Consider the following 19,665-nt stretch of genomic DNA (forward strand, 5'->3'; position numbering starts at 1 on the left):
CCAGCTATTAGAAGATTAAAATATGATTCCTAAGTATTTGGGTTTCTTAAACTTCGCTCAGATTTCTGTTGATTTTCCGCTTATGGAGGACAATAACACATTGTTTTATTAACACAATCTCTTTGTTTTTTAATTTTTTATTTTTTTCTTCTCTACAATAAGCTTCTAAGGCTTATAAACTCATCGTTCTGTGTCAGGGAGAGGAGAAAGCAAAACAGACATTGTTTATTTGCTAGAATGGGAGATAAAATTCACTTTTTGTTAGGGATTGAATTAGAGAGTTGACATAAAGATTAAGTAGAAAATGGACCAAAATGCAACCTTATTTTAAAATCCTATTGTAAAATGAGAATTGGGGCTGAAAAGTCTTTTTACTCCTTTGATTTGATGCTATACATTCTGCACGTGTGTGTTCTTGTTGGGCATCATGATCAGTAAGAATGCAATCTACAACATTTACTACTTAATTTGTGGTAGTTGTATTTTTATTACTAGGGATGGGGATGAGTCTGGGATATTTTCTGTTCATGTTAAAATTAACATGTTTGTGATAGGAGAAGAGACCACACTTATGATTGTTGCAGTATCCCATGGTCATGTGATCAAAATTCAGACACTTGGCAGTTATGATGCTTGCAGTGTCCTGAGGTCACATGATTTCCTTTTGTGACCTTCTGACAAGCAAAGCCAATGGGGAAGCCAGATTCACTTAACGACCCTGTTACTAACTAAACAACTGCAGTGTTTCACTTAACAGCAGTGTCAAGAAAGATCGTAAAATGGGGCAAAATTCACTTAACATATGTCTCACTTAACAACAGAAAATTTGGGCTCAATTGTGGTTGTAAGTTGAGAACTACCTGTATATAATTGCAATAGTAACAGTGACCATACAGTACATACTTTTCTAAATGTGCTGATGAGTTACTGCTTATGGAGCACAGATGCCACCGCAGCAGCCATCTCCTCAAGCCAGAAAATAGGACTGCCCAATATTAAATGTCCTACTGACCTTATCTGCAATAATATACTTCCCAGGTTGAACTAAGGATTCCATTGCAAAGCATAAAGATAATAAAATTGCAGGACACATACAGTAACAAGACTTTTTAGTTGGACAAATTTATCAAACACATACATCTTTAAAGAAAGTTTCCTACTAAATAAAAAAGACTAAAGATGCTTTATACTTACTAACTGTGACAGCATTGAAGGGAGGGAATGATACAGGTCAAAAAAGAGATCCAAAGTCTCTGGTTCCAGGAAAACTGAGAAGAACAAAAATGAAAATAAATAGGTGGTTTATCTTTTCTAGTTTATGCCTCTCTCAAAAACACAATTATACATTTAAAATAATAAATGCATGTGTCAAATAGTTTCAAATGGCTCTTTTTTTTTTATAATGCGAAATAGGTGGGTTAGGGGAGAAGGTAAGCTTCATGTATTTATACATTGATATTTTCATCCTCTCTCCGCCCTTAATTGCCTCTTATTCATGCAATTGTGGCATTTGTTTTCTGACAATCATTGCACAATTAAAGAGCAAGTACTAGATTTACTCCAAGTGGACTGTAAATAAAAGGCCTTGTTGCAAAACATAGCCCATTTGAAGTTCTGCCACTCATATATGGTTGCTACGAAGAAAAAGAGAGTGTTTGTAAAGCAGGGTGGATAAAAATCAATGATTTTTTTTTAAAAAATCAAAAAAATCAGATTTTTTTGATTTAAATCGGATTTTTTTTTATTTTTATTGAATTTATTTTAATAAAAAACTTTTGGGGTAAAAATCTATCATAAGATAGTTTTCTATTTAAGATACATAAATAATTTAGTTTATTCAGCATGAAATGGAACTTAGTTATGTAGCATGAGGCTGTATATTCTGCAACACTGGGACTATCGGTAAGTCAACAGTGGATCAAAGGAGTAGAAGAGATGACAGTTGCTCTTTAAAAATTATGATTTAAATAGAGTTGATTTAAATCAAGCCTTTTTACTAGTGATTTAAATCATGATTTAAATTGTGATTTAAATCAACTCGATTTAAATCAAATCCACCCTATTGTAAAGCCCTTCCATCTCTCCCATTTAGCCTTAAATTCTGCAGAAGTGCCACCCTAGTGCCTTCATTTTTAAAATGCCAAGACAATTCATAGTCCATTCTTACATTCTACTCTGTTAGCTGTTGCTCTTATATCTCAGTAGGAATGAATATTCAAAAACTTCTAAGAGATACGCCCCTTTTCATGTTCAACAGTAATTTCATTCCTGTTTCACAATTTCTAACACAATTCCATTATATGACACTGCAACACAACTGTCCTTTTTCCAACATTACAGTTTGGATGCATATTTATTTGGATTTTATTAAAAAAAAGATATTTTGTCATGAAATAATTTACCAGATGGCATTTGTCTGGAATTCAAGCATTCTCAGAATAAAATATTTTTCTAAAATATAATTGATAAGAAACTGTTAGATAAATTAAATACCTACAATGTATCTAGTATGGTATTTAATCAGGCACAGAGCAAATTAGGCAGAAAAATTCCACCAACACAGCTGAATTTTCGGTCATTTTTCAAAGAATTCTGTGTCAGAAAGGAGACTCCTTCGATATACTTGTATGAATATGAGCCATATTGAAAGAGGTAGATATACAATACATATAAAATAATATACAAAATAATCAACTAAACTTCTATGGGATGTATTATTTTGTCAGAATATGAATCGGTGGTTTAGTGTGGGCCTGGAATGTTTCAATGTCAAATGGACTGAGCAAGGACACCATACTTTCAAACAACTTGTTCCCCAAAAGTAAAAGAATTTATGATTGGGTATGAGAGGGCAAAATCCTCTGAACCCAGCATGACGTTGATTCTTTCCCTTCACACCACCCATCATGAAAGGTGTTCCTGAAATCCATCTAATCAAATAAAGACTGTATCAACATGGACCAGTGTCAAGACAACATGTGATAAGTCAGATGGTTATAAACTGCTGTTTCTCTCCTCGAACCTAAAAAACTGAGTAAGATCTCACATAATTACACTAAGCTGTGCACTGTATACCAATATATAAACTGCATCAAAATCTATATTCAAGTCAGCACAAAAACAATTTCATCCTCAAAGTATCTTGCAAATCTGTCATAATAGGGTTTTCAGGCTCCAAAAGATAATGATAGCCCCTCACTTATTCTAAAGAATTCTACTGGCTGGCTACTTCAGAATCCAAACACATCTGGTAGGCACATTAGAAAAAAGTAAATAGATTATTAGCAGTGATTATTCTCTTACTTGATCTCCAGTTTGTTGGAATTTGTACAGTACACAAATCATCTGCAGATTCATCTGCTGAACTTCCAATGAAGTCATAGTTAAGACAATTGAGGACAAGCTTCAGAAGATGTATTGCTAAATTTTGCTGTTGTTGATCTTGAAGATTTAATGGTTTTGCCAATATCTAAATCCAAATTTTAAAAATGTGGTTCAGTAATGTATTTCTGAATAATGTAATGACATTATCTTAAGAATTCCAATACAATATGTCAAGACTTCTAATATGTATCACTCATAAAACTCAACTTTGTGGGCCAATGCAAGGATTTGGATATAAGTGTTAGGTAGTCCTTGAGTTATGACCACATCATTTAGTGATGGCAATCCCAGCAATCTCTGTTGCCATTATTAAGCAAAGATTATAGGTCATTAAGTGAGCACCTCCTTGCAACTTCCTGTCAGCCTCCTAAAAAAATCAGTGAGGAAACTGACAGGAACTTGCAAGTCATACAGAAGTTTGGGCGGGAGAGGGTGTGCATGTGGCCAAGGAGGCATGGTGCAAATGCAGCAAGGCTCAGGGAGGATGCACAGGTGAGGGAGACTTACCAGGACAACTTGCAACATTCCCTACCAGCTTCCCCATTGACTTTACTTGGGGAAGCCAGCAGAGAAGGTCACAAATTGCAATTATGTGACTGTGGGATGCTGCAACCATCTGGCTGCCAAGCATGCAGATTATGATTACAACTGTAGAGGTGTTGGGGCGACCAGGACTTCAAGGAACTATAACTGTTAAGTATAACTATCACCATTCATTCACTGCCATTGTAACTCTGAGTGGACAATAAACATTAAATAACAATTATTTTGGGTTAAAGACAACACAATCTTCTAATTTAAATTATGATAAAGATAGAAAATGATGAAAATCAACTACTTTTGAGTTCTTAAGAAGAAATTATTGTATATACACACATATTAGTCTAATTGCAGATAACCCAACTCCGAAAGTGAGATGGGTGGTATTTAGATTTGATAAATAAATAAATAAAAATAAATAAATTTCAAACATTCATTCATCACTTTCTCACCATGCATTTCATACTAATCTAGCTGCATATGTTTCTGGCTAAAAAGTATGTCCATGAGTGACTCTATGAATAAAATATCAACAGAAAATGTTCTGATGGTAAAGAAATAATCTCACTATAATATGATTAGCTTTGGGCCCACCTCTTTCAGCAGCGAGCATGCCAGCATCAAAATTTCTTTTAGAGTGGTATCACGGAAAGAGATGGCAATTCTACGATGCTTTGATGAAGGTCTTGAATAATCAATCTAAAACAAAGAATGAAAACTCATCATTTGAATATTATATTATTTAAAACAGATTTTACAGGTACTTACTATATACCCATAAAATGCACTATTATGAGTAAATGAAGTGCTAATATTTGTAATCCAGCCAATACATTATCTAAAATTTATAGCAACACCTTAGTAGTCTTACTATGTACTCATGTTGAATGAAAAAAGATATAAGCAAGTTATCTAAAAGCAGCAGAACCAGCAACAGGAATGGCAACTTTGGTTTAACTATCATCAGACCAAACCCAAAAACAACCATACACAGCCCATTGGAGTGGTCACATATAACAAATTTAAATAATCATATTATTATGGAACATTAAAAATGAAGAGCACAGTAATAGGCCTCTCAATAAGACAGACTCTTTTGATGTTTCTGGAGGCTAGGTTAAAAAGAAAAGAAATATCAGGGCACATACAGTGACAACTACGAATGGGATGTTTTATAAATGTGCAAAGATCCTGCTGATAACACAAGCTCTGTTCCTTTTTTCAGATTACTATAACTAATTATAATATCAGTAGAATTGATCCTATTTTATTCACTCAGTGAGTTTTAAAACAATCCATTTCCAAGCTTCATTTGATAGAAAGTTTCTCTTTGGGATTTTTATCCTATTTATAGTATAGTTTTCCCTTTCATTAATCCTGCCTCCAAAACACTATGACAATAATCTGGTAGCAATATAAACTAATATGAAGGAAAGAAGTATACTTACAAAATTCATTTCCTGAGTTAGTTCTGAAAGAATCATTACTCCTATTATGCAGTGATCCACGGTCCCCTATAACAGAAACAGACTATGAATAAAGGCTTTAGGTGGCTTTGAGAATAAGCATTCATGTTATCAACTACATTATTCATTTTCACTTTTCAGTACAAACACACAGAACAAAAATATGTGCATTTCTTTAAACGCAGATAATACCTCAGCACTTGACTGCTTCAAAACTCATCGAATTTGGTATTTTATGCATTTTGAAGCAGAAATCTTGTCCCTGTCTTTCTACCGGTAGTCAACATGCAAGGAAGATGTCAGGTGACTCACTATTTCTTTTGGCCGACATAGCAGATCATGTGGTAAGCCAGTTTTCTTGGTACTCATCAGTATTAGTATTTGTCACGTTTTCCAGAATGAATTACCAACATGTATCAAAGTACCACTGTATGTTTATCTTTCTGAATGATGTGTCAATTCCAGCACCAAAAATTGCAAACACAACCATTGTTTTTACTTTGCAATTAGCTTTTTGTAATTACTTAAATAAAGAGGCAGTAATGAGTCAACGTATGCAGTACAATAGCTGGAAAATATTTTCCAGGTACTGAAAAAAAAAACTCTTTATATGACTAAATCCGTAATTATTTATTGGTTTAATATAGAAAAAGAAAAGAAATACAAAAAAGGAAGAAAGAATAAAACAAAAAAAATAGGGAGGAAAGCAAAAAAGTTTAGCAAATATACAATAAATCAATTTTTAAATATGGGATTACAATTTGACCAAATGAAATGATATTCTTTTATTATACTGTAAATTAAGAGCAGCACAATCTCTCCATTATAATGAAATAATTATTATACCCCATGCATTATAAAACCATAGTTCTACACATATCAATAAAACCCAAATTTCCAGTCTATACTATAGCTAAAAATCCCATTTACAGCGTTCAATTTTATCTTTTTTTCTCCAAAATCAGAAGCCAACATTAGAAAACAGCAGGGCAGGCCTATATCATATGGGCAAATATTCCTTGGTCATTTTATTCATCAACTTCCTAAAACCACTGTAATACTTCTGCGCAGTGAATAATAGTAAAAACAGTAAAAATTTCATAACCATAAAAAAATCGACATCCAGAAAAAAAATAAAAGCAACCTTCAACTGCCCTATTCCCAAAAGGGGCCCTGCCAGAACCCCTATCCCAGGGCTCGGTGGAAGAGCCATGTCTTCAAGACTCAATTAAACAAGTGAGATTAGGGGCCTTATAAATCTCTGGAGAGAATGTTATTCTAAACGTCAGGTGCAAAAACACCCTATCATTTCAAGGAGAAGCAATGAAACATCTACTTGTAAATGAAAGTAAGGAATTAGCAGAATGAGTGTATATTAGAAAAGGAAACTGGACTAACATGTGCCCAACTTCTAGGAAACTCTCTGCTTGTTCTTCCAAACACATGAAATTGCCTTATCTAGTTTATCTAGCTCACAGCCAATTACTCTGACTAGCTGTGGATCTCTATACCCAAGGGAAAATCATGACAATCTAATATTGTAATAACCCATAAATAGCTACTGGGTTTGCTGATGAAGCCTACAAGGTAAAATCTTTTACTAATTTAAACTGAAAATTTAAATCTTCTGACATGGTAACTATTGATTACTTTCTGTTTTTTAATTTATTTTTATTAAGAGCCGAGGTGGTGCATAAGTTAGAGTGCAGTACTGCAGGCTACTTCAGATGACTGCTAGCTGCAGTTCAGCAGTTCAAATCTCACCAGGCTCAAGGTTAACTCAGCTTTCCATTCTTCCAAGGTGGGTAAAATGAGGACCCAGATTGTTGGGGGCAATAGGCTGACTCTATAAACCGCTTAGAGAGGGCTGTAAAAGCCTATAAAGCAGTATATAAGTCCAAGTGCTATTGCTATTATTTCAACAGATATTCAAAAACCAATTGAGGAAAAATAAATAAAAAAGAAATACAAATTTCTATTGTAGTGTTGTCAAAATCAAATTAACAATTTGCAAAGGTCACCAATATAATAAGAATCATGAGTCAGAATAAGTAATTAGTGTTTCTTTCTAACCTGAGAAACTCTGCCCTTAATATCAAGATTCATCTAGCATTTTAAAGTCTTATGTTAAGAGAACCTAAACTATGGATGTGACAAAAATCCATGTGCAGGATTATGGTCCATAAATAGATTCCAGATTAAATTAAATTCAGTATCAGACTTGTTCTTTAATTACAAAGTTATTTTTTGCATTGATACGTATTCCCATAGTTTGCCATTCTTTAAAAAAAGGAATTATTTGCAATTTTCAGTAAGAAGAATAAAGGGATTATTTTCAGAAGAATTCGTAAACATTTTGTGCCTGAGCAGCACTGCCTTGAGGTGAAGGCAGTCGCCTCCTATATGGAAGGTTGAGAGTTCAAGCCTACGCAGCGACAGATGTTTCTCAATCAGGGCCCAAAGAGAAAATATCTGCTGCAAACTCCACATAGGCATCAGGAAGGACATCCAGCCAGTAAATGCTCAGCTCCATTTAATCACCCTGACATCACCCCAAATTAAAGGATTAAAGGGTTGTAAAAAGAAAAAAAATGTGAAAGTTTTGTGCCTGCTTATAGGTGTGATAGAAAGGTCTCTGTTTGCATAATGGATTGTGAAAATATATGCAAAGGAAAAATCTGTATTTGGACAAGCCTCAAACCAAAGATATTGCCTATCTTGGGCAACAGACTATCTGCAATTCTTCTAAGAAATATTCTACATATTTTATCATTATTTTTTAACAAACATTTTCTCTTTCTTACCTGTAAAAACTTTTTAACATCAGCAATAATGTCTCTAAAAACCAGCTGGTCTTTCTGAACATCAAACCATCCTAATTTTGTGATCTTTGCAATTACTTGAACAAGAGCCTGAATCACAAAAAGGGCCAATTTTGGTCGAGATGCAATATAATTTAGTATATAGTTTCCTGTGCCAAGATATAAAAAAAATTAAATAACAATTATTTTGGGTTAAAGACAACACAATCTTCTAATTTAAATTATGATAAAGATAAAAAATGATGAAAGGACTTGTAAAATCAACTACCTTTTGAGTTCTTAAGAAATTATTGTATATATACACATATTAGTCTAACTGCAGATAGCCTGACTCTCAAACTTTTAACCAAAGTAGTCCTCAACTTCTGACCACAATCAAACTTCCTGTTGCTAAGGGAGATATTTGCTAGGTTTTTGGCCCATTTTACAACCTTTCTTGACACAGTTGTTAAGTGAATCACTGAAGTTTTAAGATAGTAATACAGTTGTTTAAGTAAATCTGGTTTCCCCCTTGACTTTGCTTGTCCAAAAGCTACAAAAGGTGATCATAAGCCTGGGACAACTGCAACCATCATAAATATGAGTCAGTGGCCAAACATCTGAATTTTGATCACATGAACATGGGGATACAGCAATGGTCGTAAGTGTAAAAAACGATCATAAGTCACTTTTTTCAGTGCTGTCGTAACTTTGGTCACTAAATGAACTGTCTTAAGTCAAGGACTACCTGAATCAGGAAAAATGCTCTACCCATGGATAAGCCAGCCCTCATTTTTTATGGTATTTTGGCTACAAATTTCAGGGCTTGCTTCCTTATTTGTGGATGGGCTGATACATATGCATATATATGGGAAATAAAAAAGATACTTAATTATATGCATCACAGATGAGCTCTTTTGAAGATTAAGCTGAATACAAATTTTTAGATACATATTGGCATTTAAAATTCTCAGCTTATCCACAAATATATGCAGCATTTATTTTATGTAGCTTACCTGCCTGTTAGATATGAGCTGATATAGCTAAAATGGTTGCAAAGCTCTTTTATACTGTTATTAACATAAGACACTAGTTATATTTGATGCAACTGTACTAATTGTACTAAGTTAATATAAGTATGTGATTAAGCAAAAGCAATTATAGAATTCATTCAGGTAGGATGCAGAATTGTACAAGCATGCCTCAGCACTGAAGTGAAATGTTTCCCTTCCATGTTCCAGAGCTAAATTTTATAGTGAGAAGCATTCATATTCAGTCTGTGAACAACAATAGTATTAATATGTAGAGAAGAAGAGAATATAAATTATAATACAGAATACAGTGTTACAGAGTTAGAAGGGACCTTGTAGGTTATCTAGTCCAACCCCCTGCACAAGCAGGAGACTCAGAGGTGGGCTGCTGCCGGTTCAGACCGGTTCGCCCAAACCGGTTGTTCAGATACTGTGTGGTTCGGAGATCTGGCAAATTGGACCACTGGTTGGTCCTGCCCCCGCCTGTTTTTTCGGCCGTTTTCAGGCCATTTTTCTGGCAAAAATCGGCCCAAAAAACAGCCCAAAAAAGCTCACTGCGAGAGGAAGAGAAGCCAGGTGAGCCAGATCCAGACGTATCCAAGGTCCCCTCCTCCCAGAAGCAGCAACCTTGCACTCTTCCCCTCTCTGCTAGCCCTCTTCTTCACACGGGATCGCCCAGCAGCAGAGATGGCATTAAGGGGAGAGTGCCACACAGAAACGGGAGTACACAGAAACGCTGCCCTTTCTCCCTCTCCGTCTCCATTGCTGGGCAATCCCATTCGAAGAAGGGGGCTAGCAGAGAGGGGAGAGTGCGAGCTTGCTGCTTCTAGGATAAGGGGATCCAGGAAGCGTCTGAGTCCAGCTTACCCAGCTTCTCTTCCTCTCACAGCCAGCTTTCCCAGTCTTGACGCAGTCTCAGTCCCCCCCCCTCTCTCTCTCACACACACACACACAAACAAACAAACAAACAGGTTGGATCTTTCTTTCCTCCCGCCCCCACCCAAGAGACCGCTGGATTCCCTCCCCAACTCTGACTGTCCCATACAAGTACCACCCACACAAGTGACATAGAGTTGACCACGCCCACCCAGTCACATGACCCACCAGCCACGCCCGCCCACCCAGTCATTAGGGCAGAGAACCAGTTGTTAAAAAATTTGGAGCCCACCACTGAGGAGATCCTATGCTATAATGTATATCAGGGACATAGAACTGGAAGACAAAGCTACAAAGAAATGCACAAAAAAGAATCACTTGAGTCAAAATGTTACATAGCATATTATGTACCTGATTTCACCAAAATAACTCAAACTAATCCAAATTCTTTTTTGTTATTAATTGGTAAATTACAAAACAGATACATATGTTATAAGATCCAACTCTTATTTTCATTATTGTTTTCTGGTTTTAAGCTTAGGATCATTTATAAATCTTTTGACATGAATAAATAACATTGTATTCAAGATCAGTGTAACACTCTACAAAGCAGTTTAAGTATGATACCTATCACTATTTTCATTTTAAGGACTATACATTACTGTCAACAAACTGTTCTATTTGATTGCAAAGATATACTAGATGCTTGTTTAAATGTGGTTCTGCTCCTGCTCGGATATTTACATTTTCTTATTTATATAAAACATAAAACAAACAATTGAACACATATACCATCGCTAAAAATGAGAAATCACAGATTATAGGAAATAGACTCACCTTTCGATTATGAAGCTATGATAATAAATTCTTTAAAAGTTATATGTTTAAATTGCTAGTAATTACTTTAATCTACATTGAGATTATAAAGACAATTTTACTATTGAAAAGAATAAACAATGCTTACTGATGTCCATTCTTTGTTGAATAGGTAAAGGGGTGGTTTTGCATACAAGTTTTGAAAGGCATGTTGCCGCCAACAGTTGCGCGTAGGATGTCTGGAGAAAAATATACACAATTCAAATGATGATAGTAACACTGGATAATACTAAAGATTTCTGCACTACTATTAATCTTCTCATCGGTCCCCCCACCCATCTCCTTCCACTTATGACTGTACAACTGTAATTTTATTGCTTGTATCATTTGTACCCTACAACTATCATTAAGTGTTGTACCTTATGATTCTTGATGAACGTATCTTTTCTTTTATGTACACTGAGAGCATATGCACCAAGACAAATTCCTTGTGTGTCCAATCACACTTGGCCAATAAAAGAACAAATTCTATTCTATTTTAAAGTAAACAACTTTTCAACAAGGAATTCTTTTCCTAATGTTTTGCTATTTAGTGAACCAAATCTATTCTAACACATAATTCTTAGTTTCATGATAAACAAAGAACCCAACACCGTATGAATAATATTAAAATAACAATTCATTTTTATAATTTACTTAAAGTCCTTGACTTACAATGTATTTGTTTAATAACTGTTCGAAGTTACAACAGCACTGAAATAAGTGACTTATAATCAGTTTTTACACTTGAAGATCATTGTAGCATCCTCATGGTTACGTGATCAAAATTTGGACAAGTGGCAACTGGCATGTAATTAGGAGAGTTGCACTGTTCCATGGTCATGTGATTTGTAACCTTCCCAGTTGGCTTCTGACAAGCAGAGTCAATGGGGGAAGCCAGATTTGTTCAATGATTAAATGATTCACTGAACAACTGTGGCAAAAAGAGTCATAAAACTCACTTAACAACTGCCTTGCTTAACAATGACAGTACTTCTGGTACCTTCTAGGTTGGAGTTGCAGATAGTTTTGTAAATATTGCAGAAAGTGTGTAACTTGAAAATTTGTACGTAAAGTCTTATAAGAGCTTTTAGAGCCTGGCACTAACATTGGGGCCAATTGCACGCATTTCAGATTTGGTACGTTTTTGGCTTAGTACTTGGTTGTAACATTACATCAGTGTAGCTCTTTCACTTCATGCAACCTGACAAAGACAGTCAAAATGATCAGAGTCTGAATAGGAAAGCAACATAAGCCAGAAATGTGACCAAGTTTAGGGAACTGGGGAATATCAAACTAACAGAACGCTAAGCATCAGGACAAAATACCCTCTGGTTAATTCTTTTCCAGAGTTTAGTGTCTCAATTACTAGATTAAACTGCAAGTTGAACAGAAGGAACACCTCAAATGGCTCTATTTTACCCTAGTGAGAGAATCTAATTGAATATGAATATGAATATATGTATATGTGTGTGTGTGTGTGTGTGTGTGTGTGTGTGTGTGTGTGCGCATGCGCACGCAGGTTTTTGACACAGATATTTTCAATAGACGCACTGAGCTCTTTTCCTGTACTAAGCAACAAAATACTAGAATTCACACTTTTAACCAAAAATCGTTCTGTCACTTAACCCAAAGGAATTTCTACTTCATTCACATAAACCACATCATCTCCATGTAAAATGGTATGCAGAATTAACATCTTGGGTACACACAAAACTGAAACATTCTTTTAAAATATTAAGCCATGTGCGAGTGTTTTTGAAGGCTTTGGCTTACAGGGCTTTATTTGAAAATTATTGCCCAAGACAAGCACTACAATCATAAGGAATAATTGCTACATAAAATGTTAATGATCCATCTAGCTTTTAGAGGGTCATTTTTCCAAACAAATACAGGTAGTCCTCGATGTATGGACTTCCCACAAAGCTACTTCTCACCCAGTTTTAATGTTCTGACATCAGCTTCCCCCCCGCCCCCATGACTGCATTTTGGGTGTTCAGCAACCAGCCCGCATTTACGACCATTTGCAGTACTCCTCAGTCATGTGACCACAATTTATGATGGTTTTGCCAGAAACTGGTATCTACTTCCGGTTTCTGGCAAAACCACTCTATAACAGGGATCCCCAACCCTTGGTTCATGGGCTGTTGGAAACCAGGCCACACAAGCGGCAGGCAAGCGCGCATAGCTCCATTTGTGCATGTGCGGGATTAGATTGTGCCTGCAAAACCATTCCCTTCCCCCCCCCCCCGGTCTGTGGAGCTGGAAAGATTGGGGACTGGTGCCCAATAGCAATAACTGGCTTTGTTTAACAACTGCTGCAAAAAAGATCATAAAATTGAGTCAGGTCACGTGACCTATCAAGACTTAATTACTGTAATTAAATGGATCAATTACAGTTGTAACTGAGGACTAACTGTAAAGTTCCTTGTCTACCACATGGTCAATACAGTATCCACCAGAATCTCAACAGATTATCTCTTCTCAAAATTATATGCAGTAGTTCTCACTTAATGAATGGTTGCTTAGCGACCAGTCAATAACCATAGCCCCCCCTCCCCAAAGGTTCTTATGACTCAGATCCTGAATTAGGACAACCACATCTCCCCTGCAGTCACATGATCACATTGTGAGCATTTGATAACCAACTGGCATTTATGGCCATCTGCAACATTCATGTACTTCCAGGTTTTTTTGCCAGTATTTACCATTTATTTCCAGTTTTTGGCAAAAAAAATGCTCATTGGATAAAATGGTTTTGTTTAATGATCATGGCACTCACTTAACAACCACGGCACAGAGGACTGTAAAAATAGGCATGGTCACATAGTTGTCAACTAAACAATTTACAACCTATGACTTACGACCATAATTCTGGGCTCAACTAGTTGTTAATTGATATATAGGTCACATCCATGAACTTGGACATATTCATGGAACCTTCTTTTTGAAAACAAGGTTGAAATAGTATACAACTGCCTTCTTCCAATATATTTTCTCAATTTTCCAGCCAAGTCTACAGCTTTGGGCTTTCCTAGAATCTACCATCCAAATACCAGCCAAGCCTGACCTTGCTTAACTTTTGTCAAGGTATGACAGATGCTGCAATCTAATGTGGATAATAATAAAATCTCACTTGAGGGTATGTATTTTTGTTTTGTTTCCTCCTTTGGTCCAATGCTGCAAAAGCTTATGAGTTCTTTGTCTATCATCACTAATCAATCTTACTACTGCTATTATAAAATATAACAAAATATATAACAAAAAGAAAAATCTGATAATCAAATGTATCTTGATAATACATAGACAGTCTTGGTACCCAGAAGGAGATATGAGCCAAAAAAGTGTAACAAATATGTATATCAATAATAAAGTTTAAAGTGCTTACTGTTCCTTGTTCCAGTAAAAGTTGGCACTGACTGAGACATTCAGGGCTGTTAATAAGCTCCAAAAGAACTTTTTCTGCTTGTATTCTCTGGGCTAAATCTGTGCCCTCGTATAGCTGTTTACAAAGAACTTCTAAATCTGCTAAACTCTGCTGGGAGGAATAAAATGTCAGACATTAAAACTTAATATATATTTTTCCTGAATATTCATGCAAATCCATGTAATTAATTTATTCATTTATCATTCAGATGATACACCTTGACAAAGAATGAAACAATCAATATTTTTCAGTGGCAAAAAATACCATATTTAGCATTTAAATTTCCTTAATAATCTGAAATACATGTGTTTTTCCCCCACTTAGCCATCCATGAAGTGGATGGCATAGATCAGAGGTCAGCAATTTGTGGCTCTGGAGCCGCATGTGGCTCTTTCATCCCTCTGCTTTGGCTCCCTATCACTCAAAATATGTGTCACAACCGCCAATGTGCGACACCCGCCAGCACATGATTTATTGAGCTTTTCAACCCCCGGTAGGCCAACCATGGATAAATCCAAGAAAAGAAAAGTTTCATAAGAAAACAGAATGTTTAATTCAACTACATATGCTAGTTTTGTGGCCACTCAAGAAATAGTCAGGCACGGGAAGGGTTTTGTGGCTCCCGGTGTTTTCTTTTCTGTGGGAAACGGGTCGAAATGGCTCTTTGAGTGTTTAAGGTTGCAGACCCCTGGCATAGATCAAGCACTTAGGCTAAATTAGTAAAGAGAATCAACACTTTCAGGGATATGCTTGATCTGCGCCATTCACTTCATGGATGCCAGCTTCTAATTTTAATTTATTTTCCCTTAATTTCCTGTTCTATGACAGTATTAAAAGTATAAGATGCGTTTCCCCAAACATTATCCCAGGCTTGATTAATTCCTGTTTCTGATGCACAGGATAACACAATGAATAGTTAGAACAGTTATGTCCATTCAGTTAAAATGCATTTAGTTTACTCATCTCAAAAAGATTATTAATGCAGGATTTATGTAAATATTGGTAATTAATGTAAATATTGATAATTAAGCACATCAAGGCATTAAGGCAAAACTAATTAATTGTAATTGTTTCAACATAGTTAAAAGTAAGTTACATTTACTAAGCTGCTCCTGACCAAAGACCTCCGCTGTGGTTATGAAGTTAGTTTAGTGATTGTTAAGAGGATCTGGCTTCCCTATTGACCATGGTTCTCAGAAAGTCGCAAAAGATGTTTATATGACAGTGGAACAATGCATGGATTAATACATACCAGTTGCCAAGCATCCAAATCAAACTGAATTTTTTAGGATAAAATAACATTAAAAATGAACAATAATGTGGTTGCATAAGTGTGCACACTCTTAAAACTTTGTTGAAACACATTTTGATTTTATGATAGAATTCTGTTTTTTGGGGTAGGAGCCTATCTGCATGGCACAACTTGCCTTGGGAAACTTTGCCCACTCTTCCTTTCAAAAGCGTTTCAAATCTGTCAGATTGCCAGGACATCTCCCGTGATCAGCCATCTTCAAGTCACCCCATAGATTTTCAATTGAATTCAGGTGTGAACTCCGGTTTCAGTTTTTGAACTCCATTCAAAAACTTTAATTTTTTGGTGAAGCCATTCTTTTGTTGTATGCTTTAGGTCTTTCTTGTGTTGAAAGGTGAAATTCCTCTTCATCTTCAGCATTTTAGCAGAGTTTGCACAAAATTGATTGGTATTTGGAACTGTTCATAATTCCTTCCACTTTGACTAAAGTCCCAGTTCTAGCTGAAGAAAAGCAGCCCAAAAGCATAATGCTGCCACTATCATGCTCCACTGTGAGTATGGTGCACTATTGATGAAGCACAATGTTGTTTTTGCACCATACTTCTTGGAATTATGGCCAAAAAATTCAATCTTGGTCTCATCAGACCATAACACATTTTTCCACATGCTTTCATCAGATTTGATATAGGTTTTTGCAAAATATAACCGAGCTTAGATGTTTTTCTTTGTAAGAAAGGCTTGCCACCTATCCCATAGCCCAGATATATGAAGAATACAGGAGAGTATATTCTGGTAAGTACAGACAGTACTTGCCAGAAATTCCTGCAGCTCTTTTAATGTTGCTGTAGGCCTCTTTGCAGCCTCTTAGTCCAGTTTCCTTGTTTTTTTCATCAATTTTAGAGGGTCCAGTCCAGATAATGTCACTGTTATGCCATATTTTCTCCACTTATTGATGACTGTCTTCACTGTGTTCCATGGTATACCCAATGCCTTGGAAATTTATTTTTACCCTTCTCCTGGTTGATACCTTCCAACAATGAGATTGCTTTGTAAATTCTTTGCAGACCATGGTTTTTGCTGTAAGAGGCAACTGAGTAAATGCCAGAAAAATCCTACAAGAACAGTTGAACTTTATATGGGATTAATCAGTCACTTTAATTGAAGGTAAGTGTGTACTGGCTACTATTTAACATCAGTTTTAATGTGATTAATTTTGAACAACGCCACATCCCTATTTATAAGTGGGTGTGCACATTTATTAAACCATATTATTGTACATTCTTTGTTGTTATATCCCCCTAAAAGATTTCAGTTTCTTTTGAAATTGAATTGTATAGCTTATGTGTTATATGTTGCAAAATTTCCCTATTATTCATATAAAATTCTTATTTCCTTATTTATTTAGCATAAAGAGCTTTTGCACCTTGGTCCTATAATATCAACCATTGAATCTAATTCCTCTTTCAAAAAATTATCTAAAATTGAAAGAAACACCTGGTTATATTACTAAAACTTCCTTACAGAACTCATAGGAAGCCATCAGACCCGAGTTTTAAAGGGGATTTTTTTTTATTTCCGCTAAGGTAAAATAACCAGATGATCTATGGGCAATGGAAGAATAATTATTAACTGCTATGCTTCTTTCCACAAACTCAGATCATATGGACACCCTGGACAAACCAATCAACTACATTTTAGCCTACTTTTTTGGTGCATGCCCTGGCCATGTGGTCAACTGTCATGAAGAATCTGAAAACTAGGCTAAGCACTAACAAAACATCTCTCACTTATACATGTGGTGCAAATCCTACTTGGGTTGTTGAAATGTAGCCATATTTATGTTAGCCATCCCATAAATCAACTAGCAGATATTAATTTATCTTCTTCCCCACCTATCTTAGCATCCAAATCCTTGGGAAAAAATGTCTAAATTTGACTACAAATTCCTTAGATATTTCTTCTCTGGGTTATGTTCTGTCTGCTATAGCAGATGATGAACACATGCTGTCTTGTTCATGGGACTAAAGAATGGCAAAAAAAAATTTTTTTTTTAGGAATTCTTAACAATTTATTTCAGCATTTTGGGTAAGAAAAAAACACATAACCATCCATGGATGCTATGAATACAGTAATAGGTCCTTGAGATTGCATTTATTAAGGAAAGGGATTATTTAAGAAATGGGAGTTTTATCTAGATAATCTAAGATGAAGAAATCTCTCAGGCAGCGGAATCTCCACAAATAGACTAAATTTTTTTTAAAAAAAATCTTTTTCACCCTGCATGCCATCTATATATATAGACTCACATTCTGCCTCAGTCATTCCTAGTTTCTACAACAAAATTCTCCACCTGCTCTACAATTGATGCAGAGCGAAAAGCCTTGCCTGGGCTTGAAGCAACCGTTCTGGGGGTTTGCACGCAGGTTTTTGGGGTTGGTGTTGTAGCTTTGAACCTCTATAACTCCACTCTCCTCTGCCACTATTGCAGACGTCCTCCTCTACCTCTGGGACCGCTGCCCAAAAGCCAAGCACTTTCTAAAGAGCCATCACTTTTCTAAGCACCTCCTCGGGTGACCACCAGCTCCCCCCCCCCCCACACACACACACACTATTTTGCGACCTCTCAAAAACGAGAAAGTGGGGTGTCCCCCGCCCAGTCCCCAAGGACTGGCTTCCCTCTGCTTCCACCCTCCTCTTTGCAAAGCCTCAATTGGGAGAAGAGCGGCGAGGAGGTGGAGATGGCGGGGAGGAGGGAGAGCCACTTCTCGCCTCCCCTCCAAACACAGCCCCCCTGCAGGCACTGCCTGCCCAGGAGGAATGCGCTACCTACCCTTCCCAACGCTCCGTTCCCCGGCCGCCTTTCCACCCCTTCCCGCCCTGCCTCTCCTCCCGGCCTATCCGCCCAACGGCCCGCCTAAGGCGCCCAACGCCCACCCACCCCCCGTTCCCAGGCACACCAACCTGGCCGCCCAGCGCCATCTTCCAGGCAGGAGGGTGACGCCGAGAGGAGCCGGGGCGGGGGAGGCGCAGGCTGCTGCGGTGCCCGGGCGGGCAGGCAGGCGGGCCAGCTGGGAGGAGCGAAGCGAAGGGCAGCGGGAGCCCCGCCGGCAGGAAATGTTCGCGCCGGCAGCGGCTTGGGACAAATGGAGGAGGGAGGCAGGGCGCGAGCGAGTTTAGGCGGGAAAAGGGAAGCGATTGCGGGGGAGCCCGGTGGAAGGAGGAGGCCGAGCCGAACCTGCCCCGCCGCTTGCCTTCCGCTTTGTTTTAACTTTATGCGGAGGGAACGTAGCGCGAAACCTGGTGCAAACGCTGCCCGACTTAAGAAGCCAGTGCAGACGGTGCTGGCCCGGGGTTGAGTGCAACGCCGTCGGAATCGGCCACAATTGATTGTATCCCGCAATGCCGACCAATAAGGCATTGCTTGCTTGCAGTCGCGGCGGCTTGGTTCAAGTAAACGCTGCACCAAAACCCATTGTGGCTAAGCGTGGGGCATCAGACCAGTCTCAGCCATTGGCATGTCCCCATATCCATAGGAAGAAGCAGGAATAGAAAGAGAGGGGTGGACGAAATACCCGTGGGCTTTTTAGCAGTTTGCAGTAACTACTTGGAAGTAAGCAGTCTCTAAAAATAAGCGTGCACAGAGTTGGATTCTTCTTTCTTTAGTGTCTCCTGAATTGCTTTATCCCAGGACCTCTGGAGACCTATTTATTTATTTATTTTTCTCCTGCCTTGATTTTGAGTCAGGTCAAGGCCACATATATACAGTACTTAGTGTTCCCGCCTCCTATTATCCCCACAACAACCCTGAGAGGTAGATTTTGTGAGAGACTAGCCTTAAGTGGTTTTTGGGCATAGGAGAGGACTCAAATTTATCTCTCCCATTTCTTGCCCAGCATCTTAGCCATTACGTCAAACTGACACACAGCTGTATGGGCTCTGTGTACCCCAACCAGGAGGTGATGGGGCATAGCAGTTAAGTGTTAAAGAGCATGGGAAGTGGGGGGAGTAAGTTTAAGCCTCCCTCCCCTAAGAA

General features: G+C 37.4%; 1 protein-coding gene across 2 annotated transcripts in view; it reads right to left on the reverse strand.

Annotated features, from left to right (window-relative positions):
* The window catches only part of RANBP17 (RAN binding protein 17), a 205,002-nt gene extending 186,391 nt beyond the window's left edge, over positions 1–18,611 (reverse strand). The window contains exons 1-8 of one of the 2 annotated variants that reach the window (XM_070956185.1): positions 18,594–18,611; positions 14,342–14,488; positions 11,063–11,153; positions 8,195–8,361; positions 5,373–5,438; positions 4,519–4,623; positions 3,304–3,469; positions 1,195–1,268 (exon numbers count right to left, since the gene is read on the reverse strand). In XM_070956185.1, coding sequence (XP_070812286.1) covers positions 1,195–1,268; positions 3,304–3,469; positions 4,519–4,623; positions 5,373–5,438; positions 8,195–8,361; positions 11,063–11,153; positions 14,342–14,488; positions 18,594–18,611 — 834 coding nt within the window. Of the gene's footprint in view, positions 1–1,194; positions 1,269–3,303; positions 3,470–4,518; positions 4,624–5,372; positions 5,439–8,194; positions 8,362–11,062; positions 11,154–14,341; positions 14,492–18,593 lie in introns of both variants that reach the window. The other variant, XM_070956175.1, reaches the window with a different exon arrangement.
* Positions 18,612–19,665: the final 1,054 nt, after the last annotated feature.

The sequence above is a fragment of the Pituophis catenifer genome, unplaced genomic scaffold, assembly GCF_029215685.1.
Source record: "Pituophis catenifer annectens isolate HBS135680 unplaced genomic scaffold, rPitCat1.0.hap2 SCAF_1, whole genome shotgun sequence".
Lineage (NCBI taxonomy): Eukaryota > Metazoa > Chordata > Lepidosauria > Squamata > Colubridae > Pituophis > Pituophis catenifer.